Consider the following 26,734-nt stretch of genomic DNA (forward strand, 5'->3'; position numbering starts at 1 on the left):
ACTCACCTGAGGCTGAGCTGCTGCCAACGACCTCTGGATACCGGCCCCAGGGGGCTGTACACATCTTGACTAGGTCAGCTGAGGTCTGGCCTAGCTGCTCCCCATTCTACCTATTCCTCTCCCCCAACTCCCCACTGTCCCTACGCAAACACTCGAGCACATTCCGCACTCACTTGAACGTCGGTGTACTCCCTCCCCGCTGGGCCTCAGACGTTGCACCCTCGGAACTCGCCTTCTGCACCCAGTGAATGTGAGGGGGCGTACGTACGTGTAGAGGGCAGACGGATTTGTAGAACACGTCACATTTGTGTGTTGCGTGGTGTGCACATCCTTGTGTAGAGATGTGAAACGTGTGCAGTGGGGTGTGCAAATGTGGTGATTCATGGAGTACGGAAGTCCCGTCCCACCAGCGCCCACCCTTCCCCAGCGGTACAGTCTGGTTTCCCTCAGCCTTCGCCTCGATTTTCACACCATTTTGCGCGTGCGCGACTCCTCTTTGGGCTCCTTCCCCCCCCCAACCTGCGATTGATATCCCGCCTTTGCCCCGCCCCCGCCACGCTTTACGACCCCGCACGCCAATTTTGCTGCAGACGCTCAGGCTGCTGCCGCTGCCCCTGCCGCCGAGGGTTTTGCCGGTGAGGTGAGCTGAGCTGAGCTCTGCTGACCTGAGGTGTGTTTTTGGGCTGGTGCCGCCGGCGGCCGAGGAGTAGGTGGAGAGCCGGGCCAGCGGGGACGGCAGGTCAGTCGCTGCTTTGTTTCCCCAGCTTCGGTCCCGTCTGCGTTGCTGCAGGGAGGCCGCCCCGGCCCGGCGAGCTGAACCAATGCTGGATCTGGAGGTGGTGCCGGAACGCTCTTTGGGGAACGAGCAATGGGAATTCACCCTGGGTGAGTGTGGGATCCTACCTCAGAACCTTACTCTGCTTCTTACTTACCTCCAGGCCTTTCCTGCGTCTGGTCTCTGCCCCTTATTCCCCTGCGCCCGCGGGTCCTCGCCTCTTCCGTTCTCTCGGCTCTTTGGGCTCCAGGCACTAAGTTACCCGTTCCTACCGGCCAGACTCGCTAGTCTGTCGCTGGTCCTGACCTTGACGCCCTCGCCTCACGCCTCTGCAGGGCTCCTTCTGGGGCAGTGGTACAGTAGTAATAATAACAACAATGGCTGACACGCCCCAAACACTTATTCAAGGCTAGACCCTGCTTCTTTGCGTAATTATCTCAAGTATGCTTCCTTGGGGTTTGAGGGTCCGTACTGTTGTTTTTTCTATTTCCATTTTACAGACTTAATAGCTAAGAAGTGACTGACACCCTTAAACGCCACAGTAGTACGTCTCTTTTTGCTTTTCTGGGCTGTAGGTTGCCTTGTCCGTAGGGGAAAGCTAGGGTCAGATCCCATAATCACATGTTAGGGATCTAGTCAAGGGAGGTAAGAAGAGTTTGTGTATTAAAGGAACTTGTTACTTGTTTCCTTCTCCTTTTCAGTGTGGTCGATGTGTGGTGTAATCCTAAACCCAGACCTTAGCAGAGAGAGTTGAAGGTTTAATGAAATAAGAGTTCAGGGAGAGTAACATTTAGTTTGTATAAAATGCAGTTTGGCCATTTTGGGGGTTTTGGCCCAGTATTAACTATTCCCAACGTCACTACCTTTATATATACAAGTATGTGCATTCAGTGACTCCAGTGTATGTTTACACTTACCCAGCACTAGGAAAAGGGGGTGTGGAGCAGATGTTGGTGCTCTTTGTGCAGACTTCAGCTTTTGTCCCACTAATTTGGGCTACTGGACTGAGTGACCTGCTCCTTTGGGCTATTAACTCATCCTTGAATCTGGAAGACTCTTGTCAGTGGAGACAGGCTAGATGAGAAACTGCACAATAGATGCTGGTAGGACCCTGCTGGTGCTCAGTGTCTCCATGAACTAACTGAACTACAAGCCTCTGGGTTATAGGAGCCAGTTTTATAGAGAGGTCTTAGCCAGTTTCTCTCATAACTTACACCACTCCTGCAGAGTTCTTCCCAAAATTTTAGCTGGTATGAAACACTTTGGCCTCTTGGGAAGCACCAAGAGCTTGATTGGGAGGCCAGTAATACATTTGCCTTCAGACCCATTCATATGCTGATGCTGTTTGCCTTCTATTTAAGAAAGAACCTCCCCTACACACAGCTTCTCATACCAGTACTTCACAGGGCAGAGAGAGAACCACAACCATAACTTCAAACTGCTTGATGGTGCATGCATGTAGTTTGTGAATCTCGGTGGTACAGTCTCTTGGCCAAAAGTAGTGATTAGAATGTCATTTGAGGGGTGGGTGGCTGGCTTAGTCGGTAGAGCATGCAACTCTTGATCTCGGGAGTTGGGAGTTCCAGCCCCACATTGGGGGTAGAGTTTACTTAAAATAAAAATAAAAAGAATGTCAGTTGAGGCCAGGATTTCCCAAAAAAGCTGGGTGGAAGAGCAAGGCTTCTTGCTCATAAACATATATATGTTTAGATACCTTAACCCCCACTCCTAACTTTGCCAGTTTCCAGGAATCAAGGGTTTGGGTAGTTCTTTCAAACTGTCTAAATATCTAAATGGCAACAACAGTGAAAAGGGCATTTCTGTATAGTGGCCCAGAATTGAACTTTGAGGGAAGCCTCATAGAGGTGGCTTGGCCTTGATGATTCTCTGGTGGGTCTTAAAAATCAGCCTGGTTCTGTTGGTAAAGCATGTGAGTCTTGATCTCAAGGTTGTAGGTTCAAGCTCCACTTCGGGTGTAGAGATTACTTAAAATCTTTAAAAAAAAAATCTGCGGTTTTAAAGCATGTCTGCCTGAAAGATGACAGTTATTTTAATTTCCTTAAGCTTTTTTAAAAAAAGAAAGAAAAAGATTTTTTTCTTCTCTCTCAGTCTTCTCCCCAACCCTCAACACATGTAAGCTGAAATTGGGGCTGATAGGTAGGGATAGATCTAAGAAGTGGATCTATGCTTTAGAATTACATTCCTAGGCTAGAGAACTAGGCAGTGCTTAACTAAAGTCACCACAACCCTGTAAGGTAATCTCCATTTGCCACATGAGGAGCAGGCTCAGAAAGGTAGAGATGATAAAAGTAGGTACCTGAACAGGGAAATCCTGCTTCCCACTGCTCTGCCGTTCTGAGGATTGGCTCAGCTTTGTCTCTGTTCTTTCTGGAATCTGCAAATGCAGATGCATCTAGCCCTTGCCATCATCTGCCTGGCATCACAGTGGGGAGCTGCATCCAGCTTCTTGGCTTCCTTCCTGACCTTCGTGTCATGTTGGGAGATGAGGGAAATGCCAACAACACAGACAGGAAAACCTAGGCAAAGAGGAGTCTCTGAGAATGCCACTGATGGCTTGACTAGTGGTGGAATAAAGGCAGTACAAACTTGAAATGTTTTCAGTAAGGCTTGGAGAATGTATTGGTGTGGAGGCATGTATCTGAATTGTTATAAACTGAAGCCTCACTCCGTTTAAGGCAGCGTATAAACCTTTGTGGACTCTGCTTACAAACATCAAAAATTGGGGGCCCCTGGGTGGCTCAGTCGTTAGGCGTCTGCCTTCGGCTCGGGTCATGGTCCCAGGACCCTGGGATCGAACCCCACATCGGGCTCCCTGCTCCGCGGGAAGCCTGCTTCTCCCTCTCCCACTCCCCCTGCTTGTGTGCCCTCTCTCGCTATATCTCTATGTCAAATAAATAAAATCTAGAAAAAAACAAACATCAAAAATTGAATAAGAAATGGTCATATACCCTGAAGAGTTTAGTGTAAGGGAAGGGTTATAGAAATAGTTCATTATATTAAAATGAGGTAGAGGCTGTATAGGGTGCTTTGGAGGGGAGAAAAGACTCGAGATTCAGGGAGGGCTTTCTATCTACCTGCAGTAGTCAGTACCATTCCTGGAGCCAGTGAGCACCAGGAAAGCCCTATCAGAAATCTGCCAGATTTCTCTTCTACAGTGTCTCTATAGATACAAATCTTCCAGTCAAATTCAAAACAAAACAAAACAATGGGAAAGATTGTGTGTGTAGGGAACTATAAGCAGTTTGGTATTCTAATTAGAGCGTGATGTACTAATGGAAGAAAAAAATGGGTTCTCCAAATTCCCAATACTCTTTGGTGGTAGCTGCCTGGGACACTACTAAGGAGTTTGGGGTCCAATGGAAAAGAGGGTGAAGTGAAGATTAGTGAAGTGTGTTGTGGACATGGGTTTAGGAAGAAAGTTAGAGACTAGATTTGGGGAGGTGGAGAAGGAATCTAGAGGTGACTGGGTAGATGTTAGAGGTAGTGAGACCCAAAATACAGAAGAGAACTCAGATTGAAAAGAAGATGAAAAAGTCACTGTTACAATCTGTCAACTTTTTATTTGCCTTTAGGTTTATATAGAAAAGAGATTGAGATGTGAGAAACTAGGTGGTTGGTTGGATGAGTGAATGAGGAATGGGCAGAAGGAAATGTTGCCCATCATAGAGACCTGGCAAGTTAGAGGAACAGCAGGAAAGAGTGATGTTAGTAGAGACAGGATGAGAGTGCTCAGAGTGAGAGTGTGGTCACCGGGGTCTATGGTACAGGATTTACGTGTCCCATAATTGCTTTGTTTCACTCCATCAGAGCCCAACAGATACATAGGACCACCTACTATTGTGCCAGGCACAGTGATTGGGTGCTGGGGATACAGCAGTAAGACAGATAATGTTTCTGTCCTCAAGGTTTAGAGGAGACTAACAGATAAGTAAACTGGATGGGAGGCTTTATTAGATAAGGCAGTTGGGGAAGTGAGATGTGAGTAAGACCTGAAGAATGAGAAGAAACCATCTATGGGAGGAACATTCCAGCAGAGTCTGAGCTAGCACAGAGGCCTAAAGGAGGAAGGAGTTTGACATGTGCTGGGAACAAAGGGAGGCATGATGAGCAGTGGAAAGAAAGATGGAGGTAGACAAGATCCAGAATATTCAGGGACTTTAGGTGATGGCTTGTTGTTTTGAGATTTATTGCCCTGTAATGGGAAACTCTTGGAGGGTTATAAGCAGATAAATGATGAGATCTATAAGACATAAGATGTGTACAGTTTAGAAGGCTGACATACAGTCCGTACCCTTTTTGGGGCTAGGTAGCTCTGTTAGAACTGGGACAGTGCTCTAGTTTCTTTGCCATACATATGGTTGGTTCCCTTTAGAGGACTTTTGTAGCCTGCCTTTATCAGCAGCTGTGTGACAACTGATCGTTGTAGCTGCTTTGTCTCCTCCAGGTGGGCTCCTCCCCAGGTGACTCAGGACCTGAGGACCCGAAGATTCCAAGGCCAGGGATTTGATGTGGTTAAGTGGAAGAGAATCCTCCCTTGAGAAACTGATTTATGCCATGTGGGTCAGAGAAGCCATGTGGCCTTCTGTTTCTCAGCACCTAACACATGGATGTTTGCCCATTGTTTTTGGGAGAGACAGCATAGATGCTCCTCCATTTCAGGAATGGCAAAGCTGAATGATGCGTCCAATTTGTTCATATTCTCAACAAACATTTATTAAGCCTTACTATGTACCAGGCCCTATGTTATAGAAGGCGGGAAAGTGCCTTGTGTTAAGGTCTGGTTTCCTCCAACTTTCTTCAAACTGTAGAATGGACCATCAAATGAAGGCAAGGTTAGATCATTGTTTAAATGTAGATAGACCATGTGTTTTTATAACCTTCTGTTATTTGTGTGTAAACTCTTTTCTGCACATCTCTCCTAGAATCAGAGGTAAAGTGATCTTGAATGTGAGCCACTGTGCTTACTTGAGGTCATATGGTGGTCCCTCCTTCTCCCTTTCTCTTACTACCTACTCCATTATCCATCAGCTTGGCTGAATAAATATTCAACAGCCACTATGTGGTCAACCCTGTACTGGGTGCTGGGGATCCAGAGAGTGGTGAATAATACAACATTGCCCTTGGAGTCATAAAGCTGTGAGTCTTTGATTTGGGATTTTGTCTGGGACTTTGTTTTGGATTGTCTCTCTGTGAGTTTCTTCTTGTTTGAAATATAATGGACTCTGAAAACATACTTTTTGGTAGTCCCTGGGATCTTAGAGATATTGTTGGGATTTGGATTTCTTAAATTGGGGACATATATAAATTTGTTTATAATGGGCCATGAGTTCAAAGATCAAGTATTAAGACTTAGAAGATTTGTGGTTTGGTAAGTAAGGATCCAGTGAAATTCTTAGTAAAGTAAGTTGGTTCTGGTAGATGTGTGATTTTTTTTTTTTAGATTTTATTTTTATTTATTTGAGAGAGAGAATGAAAGAGCATGAGAGGGGGGAGGGCCAGAGAGAGAAGCAGACTCCCTACTGAGCATGGAGCCCGATGCGGGACTCGATCCTGGGACTCCAGGATCATGAACTGAGCCGAAAGCAGTCACTTAACCAGCTGAGCCACCCAGGTGCCCAGATGTGTGATTTTTGACTTTTTAAATGAGCCCTTACAAGTCATGTGCTCCTGCAGACTCTCATTTGAAAGATGAGGAGACATGCCAGAAAGAAAGAGAGGAAGGAACCTACCCTAGGTAATACGTAATTCATGGGAGAGTGAGAACCAGAACCTGGTCTCCAGATCCAGTCATGCAGTCAGTGCTTTTCTCACTGTTCTTTGGTTCATGCTGACTTTGCCTTCTCTGAGCCCTTTTCCTGCTTGGGATCAGGACAGTAGTTCTCATTTCCAGGAATCTCTTTTATATATTCACTCCCTCCCCTTATACAATCCAGTTGTTCCCTTAGTGCTTGCTGCTAACTTTATTCTAGCTCTTGCTGCTACTGAATTTTTATTTACTTATATGTTTATAGACCTTAGTGGCCCCCGCCTCCCACCCCAGGCTTTACTGCACGGTCTAATGCCTAGTATGAAGATAGATTTCAGGAAATGGATAGCCCAAGTAACCACACAGGTGTCCTTGCTTTATTTCAGGAATGCCTCTGGCTCAGGCAGTAGCCATTCTTCAGAAGCACTGTCGCATCATCAAAAATGTCCAGGTTCTCTACAGTGAACAGGTGAGTGGTAGCTGCTTTGTTTACTGAAATAGCATTCCTCATCGTTGAGTCACATCCAGAGGTTGATGCTCTGGGAGAGACACACTGGCAGGGATTGCTCGGTCATTGTGTTTGAATGGGAGAATCTCTAGCACTGGTCAGTCACCAAGTACATTTTCTTTGATTCTGAAACTTTGCGTCTAGATAATCTAGTGCTGCCAGGTTTGGAAGAGCACTAATAACTGAACTTGTTTTTTGATGTGTTTGACTTACCTACTGGTCCTTAGACAGGGATATTTCAGTGGGAGGTCACCTCAGGGACTATCTTGTCTTCTAGGGTGCTTGCCTTTCACTTTTTTATTTAAAATAGTCTTGGGGGCACCTGGGTGGCTCAGTCGTTAAGCGTCTGCCTTCGGCTCAGGTCATGATCTCAGGGTCCTGGGATCGAGCCCCGCATCAGGCTCCCTGCTCCGCGGGAAGCCTGCTTCTCCCTCTCCCCCCTGCTTGTGTTCCCTCTCTCGCTGTCTCTCTCTCTCTCTCTCACATAAATAAATAAAATCTTTAAAAAAAAAAAAAAATAGTCTTTTCTGCTTTGTTGATTGGTTTGTGTTCAGAGTTGTTGCCGTGCAAATTTCTAGCCAGCAGAGCACTCCAGACTTGAAAAGAAGCAGGTATAGCTCACTACTTTAATGAGAATGATCTGATACATGAGATCATACGTCAAAATATTGGCTCCAAGTTAATGGACATAGTTCATATTTTGCTTTTTTTTTTTTTTGGTCTGATTTGTGGTGGTCTCTATTAAATGTTGGTCAGTTGTGCCAGGAATTAACCCCTATCATATAATGTTGCATGTATCTACAAAGACCTTTTCCATTTCCAGAAAGAATATATATGTTACACCAGAGTACTTTCTGAGCATCAAGATTTTTTGTGTTTGGTTTTATATGTAAAGTTAGAGACTATTTTTTATGGGCTTTTAGAAATAGGATTCTTTATCTCTCTAAAAATGCAACCTACCTTCTACTGAACTCTCTGAAACCTGTGATTCTTCTGCGACACAGACCATGTGTTGCTGTGTGGAGCAGCCTTTATGGTGCCCTATGTGTCACAAACCTCAGGGAATAAATAGATTCTGTATTGTTTTGTTTTGGTTTTGGCTGTTTGGTTTTTTTTTATATTTTATTTATTCGACAGAGCACAAGCAGGGGGAGTGGCAGAGGGAGAAGCAGGCTCCCCGCTGAGGAGGGAGCCCGATGCGGGGCTCGATCCCAGGACCCTGGGATCATGGCCTGAGCTGAAGGCAGACACTTAACCCACTGAGCCACCCAGGCACCCCAGGGAGTAAATAGTTTTGAGCCTATACATGCTACTGCATGTCCTCACTCGCTTTTCTGAGACTTTCTACGTACTGTTTTGATGATTTTAGTTCCCTTTGTTCCAATTAGTTTCAGATCCTAAAGCAAATGACAGTTTATTTTTGACATGAAGAATGTTGTGGATTAGGGGCGCCTGGGTGGCTCAGTCAAGCGTCTGCCTTCGGCTCAGGTCATGGTCCCAGGGCCTGGGATCGAGCCCCGCATCGGGCTCCCTGCTCGGCGGGAAGCCTGCTTCTCCCTCTCCCACTCCCCCTGCTTGTGTTCCCTCTCTTGCTGTGTGTGTCTCTGTCAAATAAATAAATAAAATCTTAAAAAAAAAAGAACGTTGTGGATTAGAGGTGAGTGAGATTTCTGTGAGGCTTTCCAGTTCGGCCTAGTGCCAGGGTTGAGCCTCTCATGTATGTCCAGACATTACACTCTGCAGTACAATACTCCCCTTCCAGCCCAGTGAGAGAGACCCTATGTGAAGGGTCTTCCTGAGACAGGGAATGCATAATCTCCAAGCAAGTGCTTAGATATTCTTGTGGTGCCTACCACGCAAAAAGGGACTTCTAAGAGTGGGCCAGGGGATTCCTTGAGCCACAGTGTCAAAGTGTTTTCTCATTTATAAAGTGACGGATGGTGACTTTTCCTCTTTGTCGTACTCGGATGATCCCTAACCTACTCTGACTTTCAGTGTTAAACCATAAGGGAATTACTCATGACAATTAGCAACCATCCAAACAGGGATAATGGGCTTGCTTCTTGAGCTTATAGCTCCTGCATATTCAGTTAAATCAGATTTGGGCACCCCAAAATTAGATACATTTGAAAATAGGCTTAACCGGTTTTTAAGAATGAAGTTTATTTCTTATTTCACTACCTTTGTTGTCTGTTGTTCCAATCTTTAGGTACACATAGTAGTTTTAGCATTAAGCTCATTTCCCCTGATATCTTCTAAGCAACTGGAATCAGTTGGAAAACATGGGTTTTTGAGTCCAAACCTTGGTTTGGATCCTTGCTCTTCCTATTTCTTAGCCGTGCAACTTTTGGTCAGTTGTGCAAGGAATTAACCCCTGTCATATAATGCTGCATGTATCTACATGCAACCAGTCTGGTTCTCCTTCTGTAATGTGGATATAGTTTCCTTGTAATAGAATAATCTTTTTTTTAAATTTTATTTATTTATTTTAAGTAATCTCTACACCCAGTGTGGGGCTCAAACCCACAACCCCAAAATCAACAGTCACATGCTCCTCTGACTGAGCCAGCCAGGTGCCCTAGAATAGAATAACCTTTTGATGAGGATCAAGAGGAGGTGGTCTCTCAGAATTCTGATGTAATGCTTCTTAAATTGGGTCCTGTCCTCCTCTGCCCTCCTTCCCTTCCTTTCCCATCTGTCTCCTTGCTCCCATCAAGTGTGAAGAATAGTTTGGCCCCATTAAATGTTTCAGAAATATCTTCTTGTCTCTAGCATATCACACCTTGGAAGTTAAGTGTGTATATCAAGTAAGTCCCATCTTTCTTAGAGGGAAAAGTGTTAGAAGAGCGAACAGCTTTACTAACTGTTTCATATGGAGGACTGTATAGTTCTGGGTCACTGAAAGGGCCTGCTTAAACATAACATAGTACAGATATACTTTGGTTCTGGAGATATAAAATACTAATAAAATGATGGTTGTGAGGATTTGCTTGCTTTTGAAAATTATCTAGTTATGTCCTGAATTGTAACCATGTCAGGAGAAAAATGATCAGATCTTGGAAGAGTGTAAGAAAATTCAGATCCTCCCATCATTCCTCCTCCAAGCAAAGATCTTGAAGGATGCTAAAATGTTGCTTCATCCTGCTTACTGCCATGTAATAGCCCTCTCAGAAATGTGTTCTGGGGTGAGAATCAGTGACCTAACATCAGGGTTCATTGTTGTATTATCTTGTTTGAGGCCTGATGGTGCCACCTGGGCCTGCTACCTTGTGAAAATTATTGGCGTAGAAGGGAACAGACAGTCTGAGCTAATCCCAGAAGGCTCTTTGGAGAGAATTTTTCTTTTCTTTCTTTTCTTTTTTCTTTTTTCTTTTCTTTCCTTTCCTTTCCTTTCCTTTCCTTTCCTTTTCTTTCCTTCTTTCTTTCTTTCTTCCTTTCTTTCTTTCTTTCTTTCTTTCTTCTTTCTTTCTTTCTTTCTTTCTTTCTTTCCTTTCTCTTTCTTTCTTTCTTTCTTTTTGATTTTATTTATTTGACAGAAAGAGCAAGAGAGCACAAGCAAGGGGAGTGGCAGAGGGAGGAGAAGCAGGCTGTCCACTGAACAGGGAGCCTGATGCGGGGCTCTGTCCCAGGACCCTAGGATCATAACCTGAGCCGAAGGCAGATGCTTAACCGAGTGAGCCACCCAGGCACCCCTGGAGAGAATTTTTCCAGTGAGGCCCACACCAGTGGCGCCTGGCCTTCCAGCCTACATCTCTATCTCTGACAGCCACACTTCTGTCATTCACTGTGCCTACCTTGGGTGGCTCTATAAAGAAACTTCTAAACTCTTTTGAGAGCTATGTGCCAGTTTAAAGGAGGGACAGGGTTTTGGATGTTGGGTTTGTTTTTGTTTTTTTTTCTGTTGGGCAGCTTGGTTCAGGGCTATGAAATGGCTTCAGATGTCAAGCAAGTCCTTGAATTGATTGCATTAGAGCAGAAGCAGGCTAGTGATACAGACATGATGAAAGAGTGCTGTATGCTAAGTGCTGTGCTTGGTGCCCTTTCTCCTGCTATCTAGATCTATCTCTGTTCCCACAACAACCCTGGAGGGAAGGGATGATGATATTCCCATGAAGAAACTAGAGCTCATAGAAGTTTTGAGAGTCACTTAAGGTCACCAGCTCACCAGTACTCAAGGCTTGGCTCTGTCCACTGCTTTGTGCTGCTACTCCCCTCCCCCCAGACTCAGAAGAGGCAAATGTAGAAATATGACTCCTTAGATCTTAGATTTAGGCTTTTCAGAAAGAAGCACATGTGATATGGGATGGTGGGGAGAGGGAAGGAAGGAGTAAGAGTGTCATCTCATATATAAACAGCACAAGGTATTTCTTTGTCCTGGAACATGGCTTAAAGCAGTCAAAGTATAGAATAGATTTCCTGTGGATGGCACAAACAGCCTGGAAGTGAATGGACATAGGTTCAGCTGACATGCATTGAACATTACCTGACAAATTTGGGTCCTAGAGAGGCTCTTTTACCTGGTCTCTGTTCCTCACTGATTGCTCTGTAGGTTTGATAGGTAAACCCATGCTATAGATGTGGACTCTGGACCTTCCAAAGAAAATGGCCTATATATTCACATAATCTTGGCCCTTTCCCTCAGGTAATATTACTCAAAGCCTAGAAGAAAGAGGCTCTTTTCATCCAGTATTAGGAAGCAGCAGCTTCAGACTGGAAGCAGAGGACACTGCATTCACACAACAGTTTGTTAGTTGGGCGAGGGAGGGCTATCTGCACTTCCATATCTCTGTGCATTGCATTTAGAGTTGTAAGGTTTTTTAGTTGCTGTTGAGTAAGTTGTTCAGAGTGCTTTACTTTTTGTTTTGCAGTCTCCTCTAAGCCATGACCTCATCCTTAACCTGACTCAGGACGGGATCAAACTACTGTTTGATGCTTTCAATCAGAGACTTAAGGTAACTATGAATGACAACTAAAGTTGCATGTCAAGCTGATTAATATGTGCTATTGTGAGATATTTCTGAAACTAATAAGTCAGAGTAGACTCCTGTGATTCAGAGTCCCCCACAGTCTAGGGGACTGAAGCTGTACCTGTTCCCCTAAATAGAGGAAAGCTGGGGGTGGGGTGGGGTGGGGTGGGATGGTTGGAAGGAGGCTGGAAAGGACTCCAACCCGAGGCTCCAGAGGTGAAAGGGAAAAAGTGTTGAAGATTTGGGGAATATGCTATGGGGAGGGGACTCTTAAGTTATTCAACTTAAGGAAAGCGAGAGAAGAGCTAAGTTATCTGGCACAGATTATTCCAAGTCTTAAAAGGGATACTAAAAATGGGGCCTAACTGCAGAATAGGACCAAAAGACTTGTTTTTGTATCTTGTTTTACTTCATTCTTAGGTCAAACAGTATGTCTTGGAAGATGAAAAATGGAACTGTTCTTCCTAAAATGCTGGGGCTTAGGGCTTAACACCACCAGCAATGAGTTGATTCTTTAACCCCCTTCAGGATATGTAAACAAACAAATTAGTGCTGTGTAGGGTTTGTCTTAATTGCTGTTCAAGTGCAGTTTACTAACACCTGTTTTCAGTCCAGGATGTTTTTAATATACTATTTATGAATGCCTGAGCTTCACAGATTAGTCATGTGACACCAGACTCATGCCTCAGAGTCACAAGGTTGAATGTGGCTCTGGGCAGTGGCATACCAGAGCAGTTATCCTGGTTAGGTTGTGCCTTTCCAAAAACTTGGATATTTCCTAGTTCTCATCATCCCATCACAAGTGAGCTGCTAAGGAGACAAGACGGAACATGGAAAAGGAATCTGTACATTGAATGAGAAGTCCTCATTATGATTATTTTTCAAAAAGCAAATGTTCTTAGCCCCACAACTACCTTGCCTCTCCTTGTGGACTTAGTCATCCTGTCTTTACTGACAGGTTCCCAAAGTTTCACAGTGGGAAAGGGAAGACAATGGTCATTAGTGTGGCTTCATTACAAATTGGGGGAAAAATAATCTGGAAACACCTTTACAAAGAGTTATTTGTCTCAGCTTGGTAAGTCCACTTTAGGAAACATAACCCCAAAAGCTTATGGGGAAGGTAATATTGCCAGGTATTTATAACAGGGCTCTTCATAGTACTGAAAGGCTGGAAATAACCTAAATGGATAAAAAAGGGGGATGGCTAGGCAGCCCATCGTAGAATCACAGCCTGGTGAGGACAGTGTCATGTATTTAGTGAGTACTTGGTACGGGTTAGGCACATGGCTAAGTGCTTCCCATACATTTCCTAACCTAACAAGCTTGTAAGCAATACTGTTTACCAGTGAGACAATAGAGGGACAGAGGGTGAGTGGTCTGCTAAGCTTTTAACCCTGAATTACCAGTGTGTGGTGGCCCTTGGGAATAGAAATGACTTAGCTTCTGTGATGGGTTTGGGAAATAAATGTGATAAAAGCTGAAGAAAATTGAGCACACTATGGAGAAATGTGAGGAATGGGAAGTACATTTGAATGGGAAAGGAAATAAATAGAACCGTTTCTTCTGCTTTCTGTGGGGTCCCTATGAAGAGAAGGGGCTGGGGCCCTGTCTGAGCCTCTGGAAACTGGGGAAGCAATTCTCAGGTGCCCTTGGTCAGCATCAGATTTGACCTACCCCATCTGCCTGCCCTTCCATCTGAGCACTTAAGAATCCACCTCTCCCTGATGCCTTGACTCCCTGTCTGTGAGAAAGCCCTGTGGAATGAGGCTTCACAAATCTCATCCTTTACAACTACCTGTCTTTTCATTTCCTGTCTTGGCTGCTGCCGTGGCTTCTCCTCTGGGGAATTCAAGGCCTTTTCCAGCCGAGAGGATGGTAAATCATGGACTTCAGACTTCCCCAGCTGGTTGTCCCTGTGGCTCAGCAAGCTCCATGGGCCAAAATCTGCTTGTTGATTCTCCTGGTGACATGAAGGACTCCAAGATGGGTCTCTTGCCACAATTGCTGTCATACATAGGCCCTGTGATTAACTGTGGGCCACTGTTCTCCCATTAGGCAGGCAGGGTTGAAACACCCAAAATGTTGGTCTGGATTATTGGCAGGTGGGTAATAATGACACAGAAGGAATATCTTCGAGGCCTACCCCCAGGGTGAGTGGTGGGTCATCATTGGCCAGTTGTAGGGGTGGCAATCAGGGAGGCAGAGTGCCCGCACCTGCTATATAAGCGAGGCTTCTGGCTAAAGGCTGAGGCTTTCTGCCAGCATGGGGCCCTGGCCTTGGTGAAATGGCGTACCAATTTGGCATGATACAGGCTTTCTGAAGGGGACACTAGGTATCTTATGAATCACAGCTGTTCCTCTGTCCTTCCTTGTATGACCTCTCTTGGCACCTCTTTTCATGCTTTCTAGCTTCATATTGCCCGTAGCTAGCTTCATAACAGTCAGACTTGACAGATGTTTTAAGTACCTTTCCTGTGTGAAATAATAAAGCCTGACCTTAAAGGGCTTAATTCTGTGGGACTGGTGAACAGCACACACAAGTAGCATAGGAGAGTTGATTGAAGTGCTGTGATGGCCCAGCAGAGGGAGTTAACTCTTAGCAGTAAGTAGGATCAGAATAGCTGCATTATAATTAAGAGGTGCCCACCTTGTGGTTCAGTGTTAGGATCATGAAACAAAGTTAGGGATGAGGTCTGGCCAAGAATAAACTGCCTATTATGTCTCATTTTCTGTGGCAGTGCCAGATGCTTCTACACACAGGGCCCCATGGCCCCTTGTAGGATGAGCCCTCAGGGCAAGCGGACATTGAACCAGCTGTGCTTATTCCTCTACAGTGAAGGCCAGGACTCCCAACTGGAGGATAGTAGCTGGTGCTCTAGGCCCCAGCCAGCCATGCTTCTGGCTACCAAGCCCTTGACACCATTAGCATAGAAGACTTCATAGTGCTCATTACTTGGCACCACTAGTGACTGAGTGTTCAATACTTTTGTCTCTGCCCTGAGTTCTTGGCATTTAATCCAAGGCTGAACCCCTTGATATGACACAAGGGTCCTGAGGTTCTCCAGGTGCCCTTCAATAGTTATATATAGATATAGAAGTAGATATATGAATATTGTCACACTTGTCCTAACCTAATGTAATATAACTTCTAGCAGGATATACCGCCCCCCTCAATCTTTTTGTTTTGTAAACTAAAGTATTTTAAAGCTGTTTTTTAAAGTGAATTGATTTGGGGTCTTTCTAATACAGCAAAGTGTGGAATAAAAGGAAGAGGGCTCAGTATCCAAAGGTACAGCTTTAACCTTTAAGCTACGTGATTTGTTTCTGTGGAGGGTTTCATGGTTCTGTATGTGCTGTCCTCTGTATGACCCAGTAGTAGATTAGATAGAGGAACCTTCACCTGCAGCATCCATGGACATCTGTTGAGTGATCCACTGGAAGAAGGAAAAGGAGAGGTTATGCTGTGTGTGTGGTATGGGTTTTTCCTCCAGATTTAAAAATGAGAACAAAATATAATGTGTGGTGCTTCAGGAGAATTCTGACTAGTGATAGATTTTTTTTTCTTCACTATTTTGTAAATACCTTTTTCTTTTAAGATTTTATTTATAAGTGATCTCTGCACCCAACAAGGGGCTCATACTCACAACCCCAAGATCAAGAGTCACATGCTCTACCGACTGAGCCAGCCAGGCGTCCCTCTATAAATGTCTTTTTAGTCAGTCTTTTTCAACTGCAGAGCATTACCAATGCTTAAACATTTGATTTTTTTTTTTTTTTTTAGGTGATTGAAGTATATGACTTGACTAAAGTAAAGTTAAAATATTGGTAAGTTTACTCCCCCACTGGTATATGTCACAGGATTGGTACAAATGGAGTTTATCTATTACCCTCATTAAGTTAGTAAAGGAGTCCCATCCATAGCAGTTCTAGGATTACAGCCTGGTGCCATGATTTCCTCAGGCAGCCTCCAAACCTATTCAGCTTTCCGGGGAAGAGAAGGAAATCTTATTAAGGACATGCTGTGTGTAGAACACTTCTCATATATGTCAGCTCATTTAATCCTCACAACAAAGCAGGGCCTCAGCTTAGAGGTGATATGACTGTCTTGTGGGTCACAGCTGCCATCCTTCCCCGCCGCACCCCCCATAGGTCTGACTCCAAAGCCTATGAATGCTAAAGAGAACGCCAAAGGGACTGCTGTTTGGGGGCCAAAAATCTACTTTTTTTTTAGATTTATTGGAGCACCTGGGTGGCTCAGGTGGGAGCCTGCTTCTCCCTCTCCTGCTCTCCCTGCTTGTGCTTGCTCTGTTTCTCTCTCTGTCAGATGGATAATTAAAATCTTAAAAAAAAAAAAAAAAAAGATTTACTTATTTTAGAGAGAGAGCAAGTGCCTGCAGTGGGGTGGGGCAGAAGAGAGAGAGAGACAGACCTAAGCAGACTCTGCACTGAGCGTGGAGCCCGACCCAGGGCTCGATCTCACAATCCTGAAATCCTGAGATCATGACCTGAGCTGAAACCCAAGAATCACATGCTTGACCGACTGTGCCACCCAGGCACTCCATTGTTTTTTGTTTTTTTTTAAAGATTTTATTTATTTATTTGAGAGAGCAAGCACTGGGGGAGAGGGGCAGAGGGAGAGAGAGAAGCAGACTCCGTGCAGAGCGTGGAACCCACCGTGGGTTCAAGATCACAACCTGAACCAAAACCAAGAGTTGGACACTCAACCAACTGAGCCACCCAGGCGCCCCCAAAATCTACTTTTTAGAATGAAAATGGGAATAGTCTGTATCATAAAACAAATATTTGAGCTCCCATTATGGAAAGGCACTGTGCTAGCATCCAAAATACTCCATATAGTAAGCTTCCTTAACAGGCTTCCCTTTCCCTTTGTGAGGGCATGAAAGGGCCCGATTCCTGGGGCTGGCTCAAGCAGCATTTACCGATAGAGAAGTGGATCAAGCAAATGCGTAATAGCACTGGTCCCTGCAGATTCTTTGTGTCTTTCAGTTTTGTTGGAGCCTTTGTACCTCAAGGTCTGGTTTCTCTTTTCCCTCTTTTTTATTTATTTTTTATTTTTTAAAAGATTTTATTTATTTTTGATAGAGAGAGTGTACAAGCAGGGGAAGCAGCAGGCAGAGGGAGAGGGAGAAGCAGGCTTCCCACTGAGCAGGGAGCCCAATGTGGGGCTCGATCCCAGGACCCTGGGATGGAGCCCCACATCAGTTTCCTTGCTCCGCGAGGAGCCTGCTTCTCCCTCTGCCTGCCGCTCCCCCTTGCCTGTGCTCTCTCTCTCTATAAGCAAATAAAATAAAAAATCTAAAAACCTACTGCTAAAAAAAAAAAAAAGAGGTATTCTTGGGCGCCTGGGTGGTGCAGTCGGTTGAGCATCCAACTCTTGGTTTCGGCTCAGGTCGTGGTCTCAGGGTTATGGGATTAAGCACTGAGCATGGAGTCTGCTTGAGACTCTCTCTTCCTCTCCCTCTGCCCCCCCCAAATGAGTAAATAAATCTTTAAAAAAAAAAAAAAAAGAGGTGTTCCATGAATTATGCTAATTTAAAAAATATTCTTAACCTTAAGCATTCTTCTAATTCTTTTTTTTTTTTTAAAGATTTTATTTATTTCACAGAGAGAGACATCGAGAGAGGAAACACATGTAGGGGGAGTGGGAGAGGGAGAAGCAGGCTTCCCGCCGAGCAGGGAGCCCGATGTGGGGCTCGATCCCAGGACCCTGGGATCATGACCTGAGCTGAAGGCAGATGCTTAAGGACTAAGCCACCCAGGCGCATTCTTCTTACGCATTCTTCTTAAAGTCATACATGCCATATCTTCATGCTCATCATCTGAAATCACATGCTCCTCTTCATTCCCAAGCCCCTCCCCCTCAGGTGTTTCCCCTTTGCATGGGATCCATCTCTCCCCCCTCCCCCCATTCACCCAGTCTTTGAGTGCTGGCTGTTAAGAAAACAAGCTGCTTGGGGCGCCTGGGTGGCTCAGTTGGTTAAGCATCGGACTCTTGGTTTCGGCTCAGCTCATGATCTCAAGGTCCCGTGTGGGGCTCTGTACTCAGAGTGGAGTCTGCTTCAGATTCTTTATCCCTCTCCCTCTTCCCCTCCCTGCTCGCCCTGTCTCTCTCAAATAAATAATAAAATCTTAAGGAAGGAAGGAAGGAAGGAAGGAAAGGAAGGAAGGAAAACAAGCTGCCTTGCTTGGCTATACTGTTCCTTTAAGATGTCTATCCCCTTTTAAGAAAGTTCCTTTTGAAGCCAAACTATTAGTAGGCATCCTAGGAAAACACATTAACACTTTCTATTCCTTTGGCCATTCTTTATCCAAGTCCAAATGCCATGGGGCTGAGACTGAATTTATTTCCTTCTAAACTGCCCGATGACCCCACATGTCTTGGGAGGCCCTAAGGATCAATTCTGTCTGTCAGCCTCAGGAGACTTGACTTGTTCTGACTTAAGTAATTATTCCTCACATAAAAGTTCTTTAATTAAACTTGTGTTTTGGCATACTTGTAAACTCACCTGCCTATGTTTTAAGAATAACTCTTGGGGCGCCTGGGTGGCTCAGATGGCTAAGCGTCTGCCTTCGGCTCAGGTCATGATCACAGGATCCTGGGATCGAGCCCCACATCGGGCTCCTGGCTCAGCGAGGAGCCTGCTTCTCCCTCTGCCTCTCTCCCTACTCATGCTTTCTCTCTCTTTCTCTCTGTATCTCTGTGTCTCAAATGAATAAATAAAATCTTTAAAAAAAAAAAAAAAAAAAGAATAACTCTTCCAGCCACCATCTTCAGTGATTTGAAAAGCATCTTTGTTTTTCAGTGGAGTGCATTTTAACTCTCAGGCCATAGCTCCCACCATTGAGCAGATTGACCAGTCTTTCGGTGCAACCCATCCTGGAGGTAAGCCCAAGTCCATCTGATTCCTTTCATCTGTCACAGCCCATAATGATAAACCTAGCAAGTGATCCCATCCCAGCCCCAGCACCCCTGAAGCCAGGTTCCTGTAGAATTTGAGGGTTGATAGTTGGGTGTGAAGAAAAGCTCCTCCCCCTTTGTTTTCAGCCTAGGAGGTCAGTTCAGGAATCAGACACAAGGAAGGTGTTGCCAAGCTGGTCTGTGTTCACATCTTCTGATGCCATTCCACCATGTCATTTTCTCCTTCCCATTCCCACAGTGTACAACTCCGCTGAGCAGCTCTTCCACCTCAACTTCAGAGGGCTGTCTTTCTCTTTTCAATTAGACTCATGGACCGAGGCTCCCAAGTACGAGGTTAGCCCTTCCCTTCCTATGGTATTTGTCACCCAGTATCCAGGTAATATGGACCCAACAGACAGTGCCACTGGGGACGCTGGATAGGTAGCCTTTCTTTGGTTTCCTCATCTCTCAGGTCTTCAGAGGCCAGGATGGGCACAGTGGGTGGGGTTGATAGCAAGAACAAAGCCCAAACGGGCATTCCCAGGAATGGGCACTTCCCACTGCAGAGTGAGGTCAGGCTCCCTTTTCAGAGAGAAACTCAGTTGTGCCTTGGTTTAAAACTCCAAATCACTGTGGTTTTTAGCAAATTGTTTCATTCATCCTTAGGTAGCAACATCCTTGGGGTCGTGAAATGATAGATGTTTGTAAAGCTTCCATTTTATTAAAGAAAGCATTCCTGTAATTTCTTCTTGATGAAAGAAAGAAAAACTAAGTAAAATTAAAGATGAACCTCTATGATGGGGGGAGTTGATTGACATGGAGCCGGGTTTGATTGTGTGCTTTGACCTGGCCCAGGGGGCTGGGGAAATGCCAGAGCCTGGCTCCCATGGCCTGCAGTGTGCTCTTAGTAAAACTGTTGTCTTATGTTTGCAGCCCAATTTTGCCCACGGTCTAGCTTCTCTCCAGATACCCCACGGGGCGACTGTGAAACGAATGTACATCTACAGTGGAAACAGCCTACAGGATACAAAGTATGTGTAGGGAGCACAAACTTCACGGTCCCTGGGCTCCCTGGGAGGGAGGGCAAAGCCTCTGCTCATTCTGTGCCTGCCTCCAGGGCTCCCGTGATGCCCCTCAGCTGTTTCCTTGGCAATGTGTATGCTGAGAGTGTGGATGTTCTTCGAGATGGAACTGGACCCTCAGGTTTACGACTTCGGCTACTTGCTGCAGGTCAGTTAACTTGCCTTGGGGTGGTGAATTCTCCATTATATCCATGTTGAGACAATCTAAAATCCCACATGCTTAGAGATAATTGGTATAAGACAACGTGGATATTTATGGTTAAAGCTTTGATTTAAATTTGTGAGGGGACAAGACATAGTTTTATCATTGGCAAATCTTAATAAATGACAGTAACACTGCTTCCCCTAGGATGTGCATAAGCCTTCTGTGTGCTTATGTAGTTTTGCAGTGCCTCCCAGGCTGTTTACTGGAGATGTGTCTTATGGGCTGCGATATTGGTCTGTTCTCCCCTTTTCCACCTTTTTTTTTTTTTTTTAAGATTTATTTACGCATTTTAGAGCACACAGCGGGGAGGGCAGAGGGAGTCTCAAGCAGACTCCACGCTGAGCACAGAGCGTGACATGGGGCTCATTCTCACGACCCTGAGATCACGACCTGTGCGGAAACCAAGAGTCGGACGCTCAACTGACTGAGCCACCTAGGTGCCCCATTCCCTTTTCCACCCTTTATGGCAAGTTCTCAGTAGGCCGGCAGCAAGGACTTGTTGAATTGTGGTTTGGCCAGACCCTACTGTGAATTTTGCTGACTATGAACAAAAAGCTGCTGCCTTCAGTGGCTGGTCTCACCAGGATCCACGCCTTATTTGTGATTTCCTTGTATGTGACCAGTTTCAGCTACTGTGGGCCTTGAGCCATGCTTGGTAGTACAGGCCATGTCTTTGGCCTGGGAGCCAGCATAGGAGCTGTGCCTTTATGGAGCTCATAGTCTAGCCAGTGTTTGTTCATAAATTGGGGTCTTATATCAGTTTCTAGGGCACTGGTTCTTACCTTTGAAGAGTCTGGTATATAAACCGTGAGCTCACTCCCCTGAACAATGAGATAGTTTACAACCTCCAGGTTAGGAATTTTTTTTTTTTTTAAAGATTTTATTTATTTATTTGAGAGAGAGAATGAGAGAGAGAGAGCATGAGAGGGGGGAGGGTCAGAGGGAGAAGCAGACTCCCTGCCGAGCAGGGAGCCTGATGCGGGACTCGATCCTGGGACTCCAGGATCATGACCTGAGCCGAAGGCAGTCGCTTAACCAACTGAGCCACCCAGGCGCCCAGGAATTTTTTTGAAATGTGGTTTTCTAGCCAAGGAAGAAAACTCTACTTAAAAGAATGTTGCACTTGAGCTATAGTGTTTGAGAGAATTGAGATTGAGAATTGAGACGTAGAAGGTCAAGTGATGTAGGGTCTCTCCTGTCGGGAGGATCACACCTTGAAACAGCAGGGTAGTCAAGGATGATGCGGTTGTCCCAGGTGACAGCAGGAGGAGTCTGTCAGGGGTGGGGGATCTCCTCCAATTGTGACTGCCGTCCTGTACAGCACACTCCCAGTGGTCACATGTCACAGGGTCAGTGGGGGAAACACTTGAAGTCAGGGACTCGCCACATCACTGTCCAATCCAGTACCCATTGAGAGTTTCCTTTGGCAAGCAGAAAGGTAGCTTGTGTCAACCAGCCCATTTCTCACATGTTTCCTTATGGGGTGTAGCTACTGGGATGCTTTTAAGATAGGAAGTCAGTTCACCTGTCTTGGTCCCCACAATAACTTATAGGAAGATTCACTCTAGGGAATCAGAACCTAAAATAGTCTCCTAAAACTAAGGGTATTTTTCCCTTGGTAGGCTTCAGATAGGGTGAGACAAGAGAGAAGACTCACACATGAAGGGTGCCTTCCCTGTGGCCCCATCTGGACATTCGCAAGTGTCTGGTACTTGGAGACTTTGGGCATACAGTCCAGCTTGACAGGACTTTTGGTGGGTTCTGTAGGTCACCCAAGCTTGCCTAAGCAGCAAGATTTATAGACAGAGGTTAACGTGGGCTATGCTTTTCCTGCGACCTAGTTAAACACAACCTTTATTTGCCACTCGGTGTATATGTGCTGTGACTAAAGACTCTTGGGTTAGTTGAAGAACTCAGTACCAATTTATTTCAGATGTTGGATCCCTGAGGTCTTCCCTATATAACAAATGGATTGTTATTCATGAAAGAGCTTTGTCAACTATAAAGCTCTTCGTAGAGTAAGGTGTTGGTGATTATCATGTACCAGGAAATGCAGTCTTCCTCAGGTTCTTGCGTGTGTGTGTGTGTGTGTGTGTGTGTGTGTGTGTGTGTGTGTAGGGGAAGTAAAACACTTTGTCTTCCCATCCACAGAGTTGGTGTACCAGGAAATGCAGTCTTCCTCAGGTTCGTGTGTGTGTGTGTGTGTGTGTGTGTGTGTGTGTGTGTGTGTGTGTGTAGGGGAAGTAAAACACTTTGTCTTCCCATCCACAGAGTTGGTGTGTCTGTTGCTATTCCACATCTGCTATGTGTGTGTGTGTAACTGGAACTGTTTCCAAAATGTATTAGACAGAGTCAGGGTTTAAAGATTCTTCCCAAAGAAGAAACTTTTGGCAAATTGGATTTTCTTATCCTCCCACTTTTCTGGTTTGTCATTTTTGAGTGTTAGTGGGTCTATCAGTGTTTGTAGAATTAGGGAGTGAGTTAATGGATATTTCACTCTTGGCTTTTCTATAGAGTGATCTTGAGGTCCAGTCTCTGGTTGGGGGTTACCATTGAGAAGCCCCTCTTAACATAAATTCTTGTATCTTGTCAGGACCTGGAAAGTGGCAAGAGATAATAGCACCTCATTATATACTTCCATAGCATCTATGCTGCTGTGTATTGTACCACAGCTGGGTGGGGTCAGATTGGGATCTTCACACCATAAGCTCCAATATGGGCAGAGACTGCACTTGTTTTGCTCAGCATGTTTCTTCAATATCTAACAATATCTAGCTTCAATATCTAACAGACATCTAACGTGTCTAGCCCATGGTAGTCAATAAGTAAATATTTGGTGAGTGAATGAATGAAGTTTTCAGAGCTCCACATCACTTTTGTGGGATTGAATGAGTCTCTGGGATTTTTTTTTTTTTCTTTTCGGTTTTTTTGTTTGTTTGTTTGTTTTAGGTTTTTTTAGAGAGGGAGACAGGGGAGAGCGGCAGAGGAAGAGGGAAAAAGAGAATCTTTTTTTTTTTAAGATTTTTTTTTTTTTTTTTTTAAGATTTTTTTTTTTTTTTTTGACAGAGACAGAGACAGCGAGAGCAGGAACACAAGCAGGGGGAGTGGGAGAGGGAGAAGCAGGCTTCCTGCTGAGCCGGGAGCCCGATGTGGGACTCGATCCCAGGACCCTGGGATCATGACCTGAGCCGAAGGCAGTTGCTTAACCAACTGAGCCACCCAGGCGCCCGGAAAAAGAGAATCTTAAGCAGCCTCCACGCCCAGCATGAGCCCAACTCGGGGCTCAATCTCACCACCCTGAGATCATGACTTGAGCGGAAATCAAGAGTTGGACGCTTAACCGACTGAGCCACCCAGGCGCCCCTCTCTGGGATTATTTCAAGTAGATAGTGATCTCTTGTAGCATCACAAGCCCTTGTGACCTGGTATTTCTGTTTTTATGCAGTCTTGTTCCTCAGCCAGAGCTAATAATGCAGCGTGCCTCTCTGGGGCTGCCTTGGCCCGACGCTGCAGGATCTCAGGCTCTGGGTGGGAACCTGACCACCTTTCACTTACTCTCTGCAGGTTGTGGACCTGGCCTATTAGCAGATGCCAAGATGCGGGTATTTGAACGTTCAGTGTATTTTGGTGATTCCTGCCAAGATGTTCTTAGCATGCTTGGCTCTCCACACAAGGTCTTCTATAAGTCAGAAGACAAGGTAGGGGAAATGTGTTTATAAAGTCAAATAGGCAGTCTCCTTTTAAGTAAACTCTGCCCCCAAGGTGGGATTCGAACTCACAATCCTGAGATCAAGAGTCACATGCTCTACCGACTGAGCCAGCCAGGCGTCCTTCTTTTTTATCAGTATTAACTTAATATCAAGTAAATATAAATTGTTTATTATTTTTCCATAGAATCTGTTCTGTTAAAACTGATAAAGAATTAAATTGAAAGTTCTTTCCTGATACTGTTGGTCAGATTATCCTGCCTTTTTTTTGGGAGACCAGGGCCCAGTCTGTGGTCAGCCAAAGCTGGCTGCATTGTTCAGCACCAGTAGCAGGGACTGTGACACTCTTGCTTACCCAACAGCTTAATCTTATACCCAAAACACAGTTTGTAGACTTTTAGTCAATCTGAGAATTGTATTAAGGAGTTGGGATTTTAATTTGTTGTTGTTTTCTTCCCAACAGATGAAAATTCATTCTCCTTCCCCTCATAAACAAGTTCCATCCAAGTGCAATGACTACTTTTTTAACTACTTCACTCTTGGAGTGGTAAGTTGTGATTCCTTAGAGAAATGTTTCATTTCTGTGGTGGTGGACCATGCACCTGGGCACACCTTTGTGTCCACATGGAGCTGTAACCATGCCTGGCAGCAGGGAAACTAGCCCCAGCTGGCTTTGCTCCATGCTCTTGCATTGGTACCCTAAAGTGGGCCTTCCCTAGCACTGAGATTGCTCAGAAACACTGGGTCCCTGGTATGTCTTGGCTTCTTTATTGAGGGCAACATGCTGCTCAGGTGGAGGCTGTGGGAATCATTCCGGGTAACATAGTTTGGGATCTACCCATTTATAGAACATAGGAGCCTCTTCTGGAGTCACAAAACAGGGAGACTAAAAAAGGGTCAAAGACAGTGGGAATGAGGGCTCCTGGGTGGCTCAGTTGCTTCAGCGTCTGCCTTCGGCTCAGGTCATGATCCCAGGGTCCTATGATCGAGCCCCACGTCGGGCTCCCTGCTTGGTGGGAAGCCTGCTTCTCTTTCTGTCAAAAGAAAAAAAAAGACAGTGGAGCCAGGAGTAGTGGGGGAACACCAGTGGGGTCATAAACTCTTGAGGGTAGGACAGTAGCAGGAGGGAATGGCACTTTGTAAGCAGAACCTCTCTAGTTCAAGGGCCACTGATGATAAGGGACAAGGAAGATGGAACAAATGGACCAACCCTAATAGGACTTATGTAGGTAATGTAGGGTTGGAGTCAGAGGTAACCCTGAGGTCACAGGCCCAGAAGCCTGGCAGGATGTGAAACTTGGGGAGGGTATGGGGGATAGGAAGAAGTGTTCGGTGGGCAGCATCAAATCCAGGTCTGAGTCCTGGTGAGAGGCTGGACCTTCGGTTCTAGGGGTTGCTGACTCCCATAGAGAGGGCCTAATGGCCAGTCATGGCATTCAGAATAGTTACATGCCTTGAGCCGCTGGAAATTCAGGTGGTCCCTGAATCTTCTTGGCAGCCTTTAAGCCAAAATCTGTGCTTAGTTAGAGTTTATAATCAGGTGCTTGTTAGGAAAGGTCTCCATGATGTGTTTGAGTTCCCAAGCAGTAGGAGTTGTAGCCCATGCGTCTGCTGGGCCTGCTGCTACAAAGTTTGGAGTGAGGGGCCTGCAGATAATTGGGTGCCCCCTTCACTGAAAACGTCCAGTTAAGGCTGCTTGGCCTCAGCTATCCTCTTGACTGTTGTTTGGGAGAAGGCTATTGCCCAGACGCATCCGCCTTGTGGAGTGGCTATCTTTGAGTTGGACATGCCCTTAGAAAGGCCCTTGCCCAGCCTCAGTAACTTTCACTACTTGGACATCCTTGTTTTCTATCCCAGGATATCCTCTTTGATGCAAATACACACAAAGTGAAGAAGTTTGTCCTACACACCAATTACCCTGGGCATTATAATTTTAACATGTGAGTATACCTGTACCTGCCCCTCCCAAGAACTGAGCTTTGGGTTGAAAATTCCCAGGAAAAGAGAGCCTGTGGCTTTGAATGTTCACTAATTTGTACCTGAATTCTTACAGTTTCGTGGGAAATGAACATTTCCTGAGTGTTTGCTCTGTTCCTGGTACAGTGTCAATACCTTACGTCTCTCCATTTGTACCCATTTTACAAATAGGGAAGTAGGTTCAGAGAGCCTGGTATCTTATCCAAGATGACAGGGTCTTCAGACCCCAAAGCAGGGCTTCGGGGGTGGGTTCATTCTGTGTTTTCCTGGGGTGCGGGGTTGAGATGCGCGGGTGGTCAGGCCTCTCAGGGGGCCCAGCCTTTATCCATCTGGCTTCTCTCTCTAGTTATCACCGCTGTGAGTTCAAGATCCCACTAGCCATAAAGAAAGGTGAGTAGTGAATATCCTCAGAGTAAGAAAAGGGTTTTGAAGTTAGTCTTTCATGATGCAGAGACACAGTGATCCAAACAGAAATGGTAGCAGGAACCTTTGCCCACCTGCTTTGCCCATAGCCTCAGCTCCTCTGGGTTGGGCTCTGTGTTCTGGGGCTGCATTTTTTTGGCCTGTATTCTGCTGGAGGCTCTCAAGGTCTTTTCCTATGATCATGGGATCACTGGTCCATGATGGAGAGAGTTTCCTACACATGATTATCCAGGTGTTCCCATGTCAGCCTTGTGACTGCTGTCTCTACCCTCCTCCATTCAGCAGCTCTGAAATAGCCCATCTGTCCTCCCTCTGTACTCCAACCCCAATGCACAGGGTGGCCAGGTCTGGATTCTGCCTAGGCTAGGGTCACAGGTGGGCTGGACCAGCTACCAACCCACTCT

General features: G+C 45.4%; 1 protein-coding gene across 4 annotated transcripts in view; it reads left to right on the top strand.

Moving 5' to 3' along the window:
• Positions 1–598: 598 nt before the first annotated feature.
• PHAF1 (phagosome assembly factor 1) overlaps positions 599–26,734 on the top strand; it is a 29,267-nt gene continuing 3,131 nt past the window's right edge. For 2 of the 4 annotated variants that reach the window (XM_021703975.2, XM_021703990.2), the window contains exons 1-12: positions 599–885; positions 6,929–7,011; positions 11,919–12,002; positions 15,799–15,842; positions 18,842–18,921; positions 19,196–19,290; positions 19,870–19,967; positions 20,054–20,166; positions 23,788–23,921; positions 24,394–24,477; positions 25,788–25,870; positions 26,254–26,297. In XM_021703975.2, the coding sequence (XP_021559650.1) occupies positions 822–885; positions 6,929–7,011; positions 11,919–12,002; positions 15,799–15,842; positions 18,842–18,921; positions 19,196–19,290; positions 19,870–19,967; positions 20,054–20,166; positions 23,788–23,921; positions 24,394–24,477; positions 25,788–25,870; positions 26,254–26,297 (1,006 nt within the window). In that variant the 5' untranslated portion in view covers positions 599–821. The remainder of the gene's footprint in view (positions 886–6,928; positions 7,012–11,918; positions 12,003–15,798; positions 15,843–18,841; positions 18,922–19,195; positions 19,291–19,869; positions 19,968–20,053; positions 20,167–23,787; positions 23,922–24,393; positions 24,478–25,787; positions 25,871–26,253; positions 26,298–26,734) is intronic. The other 2 variants (XM_021703982.1, XM_044921979.1) reach the window with 2 other exon arrangements.

Source organism: Neomonachus schauinslandi, chromosome 16, assembly GCF_002201575.2.
Source record: "Neomonachus schauinslandi chromosome 16, ASM220157v2, whole genome shotgun sequence".
In the NCBI taxonomy this organism is placed as follows: domain Eukaryota; kingdom Metazoa; phylum Chordata; class Mammalia; order Carnivora; family Phocidae; genus Neomonachus; species Neomonachus schauinslandi.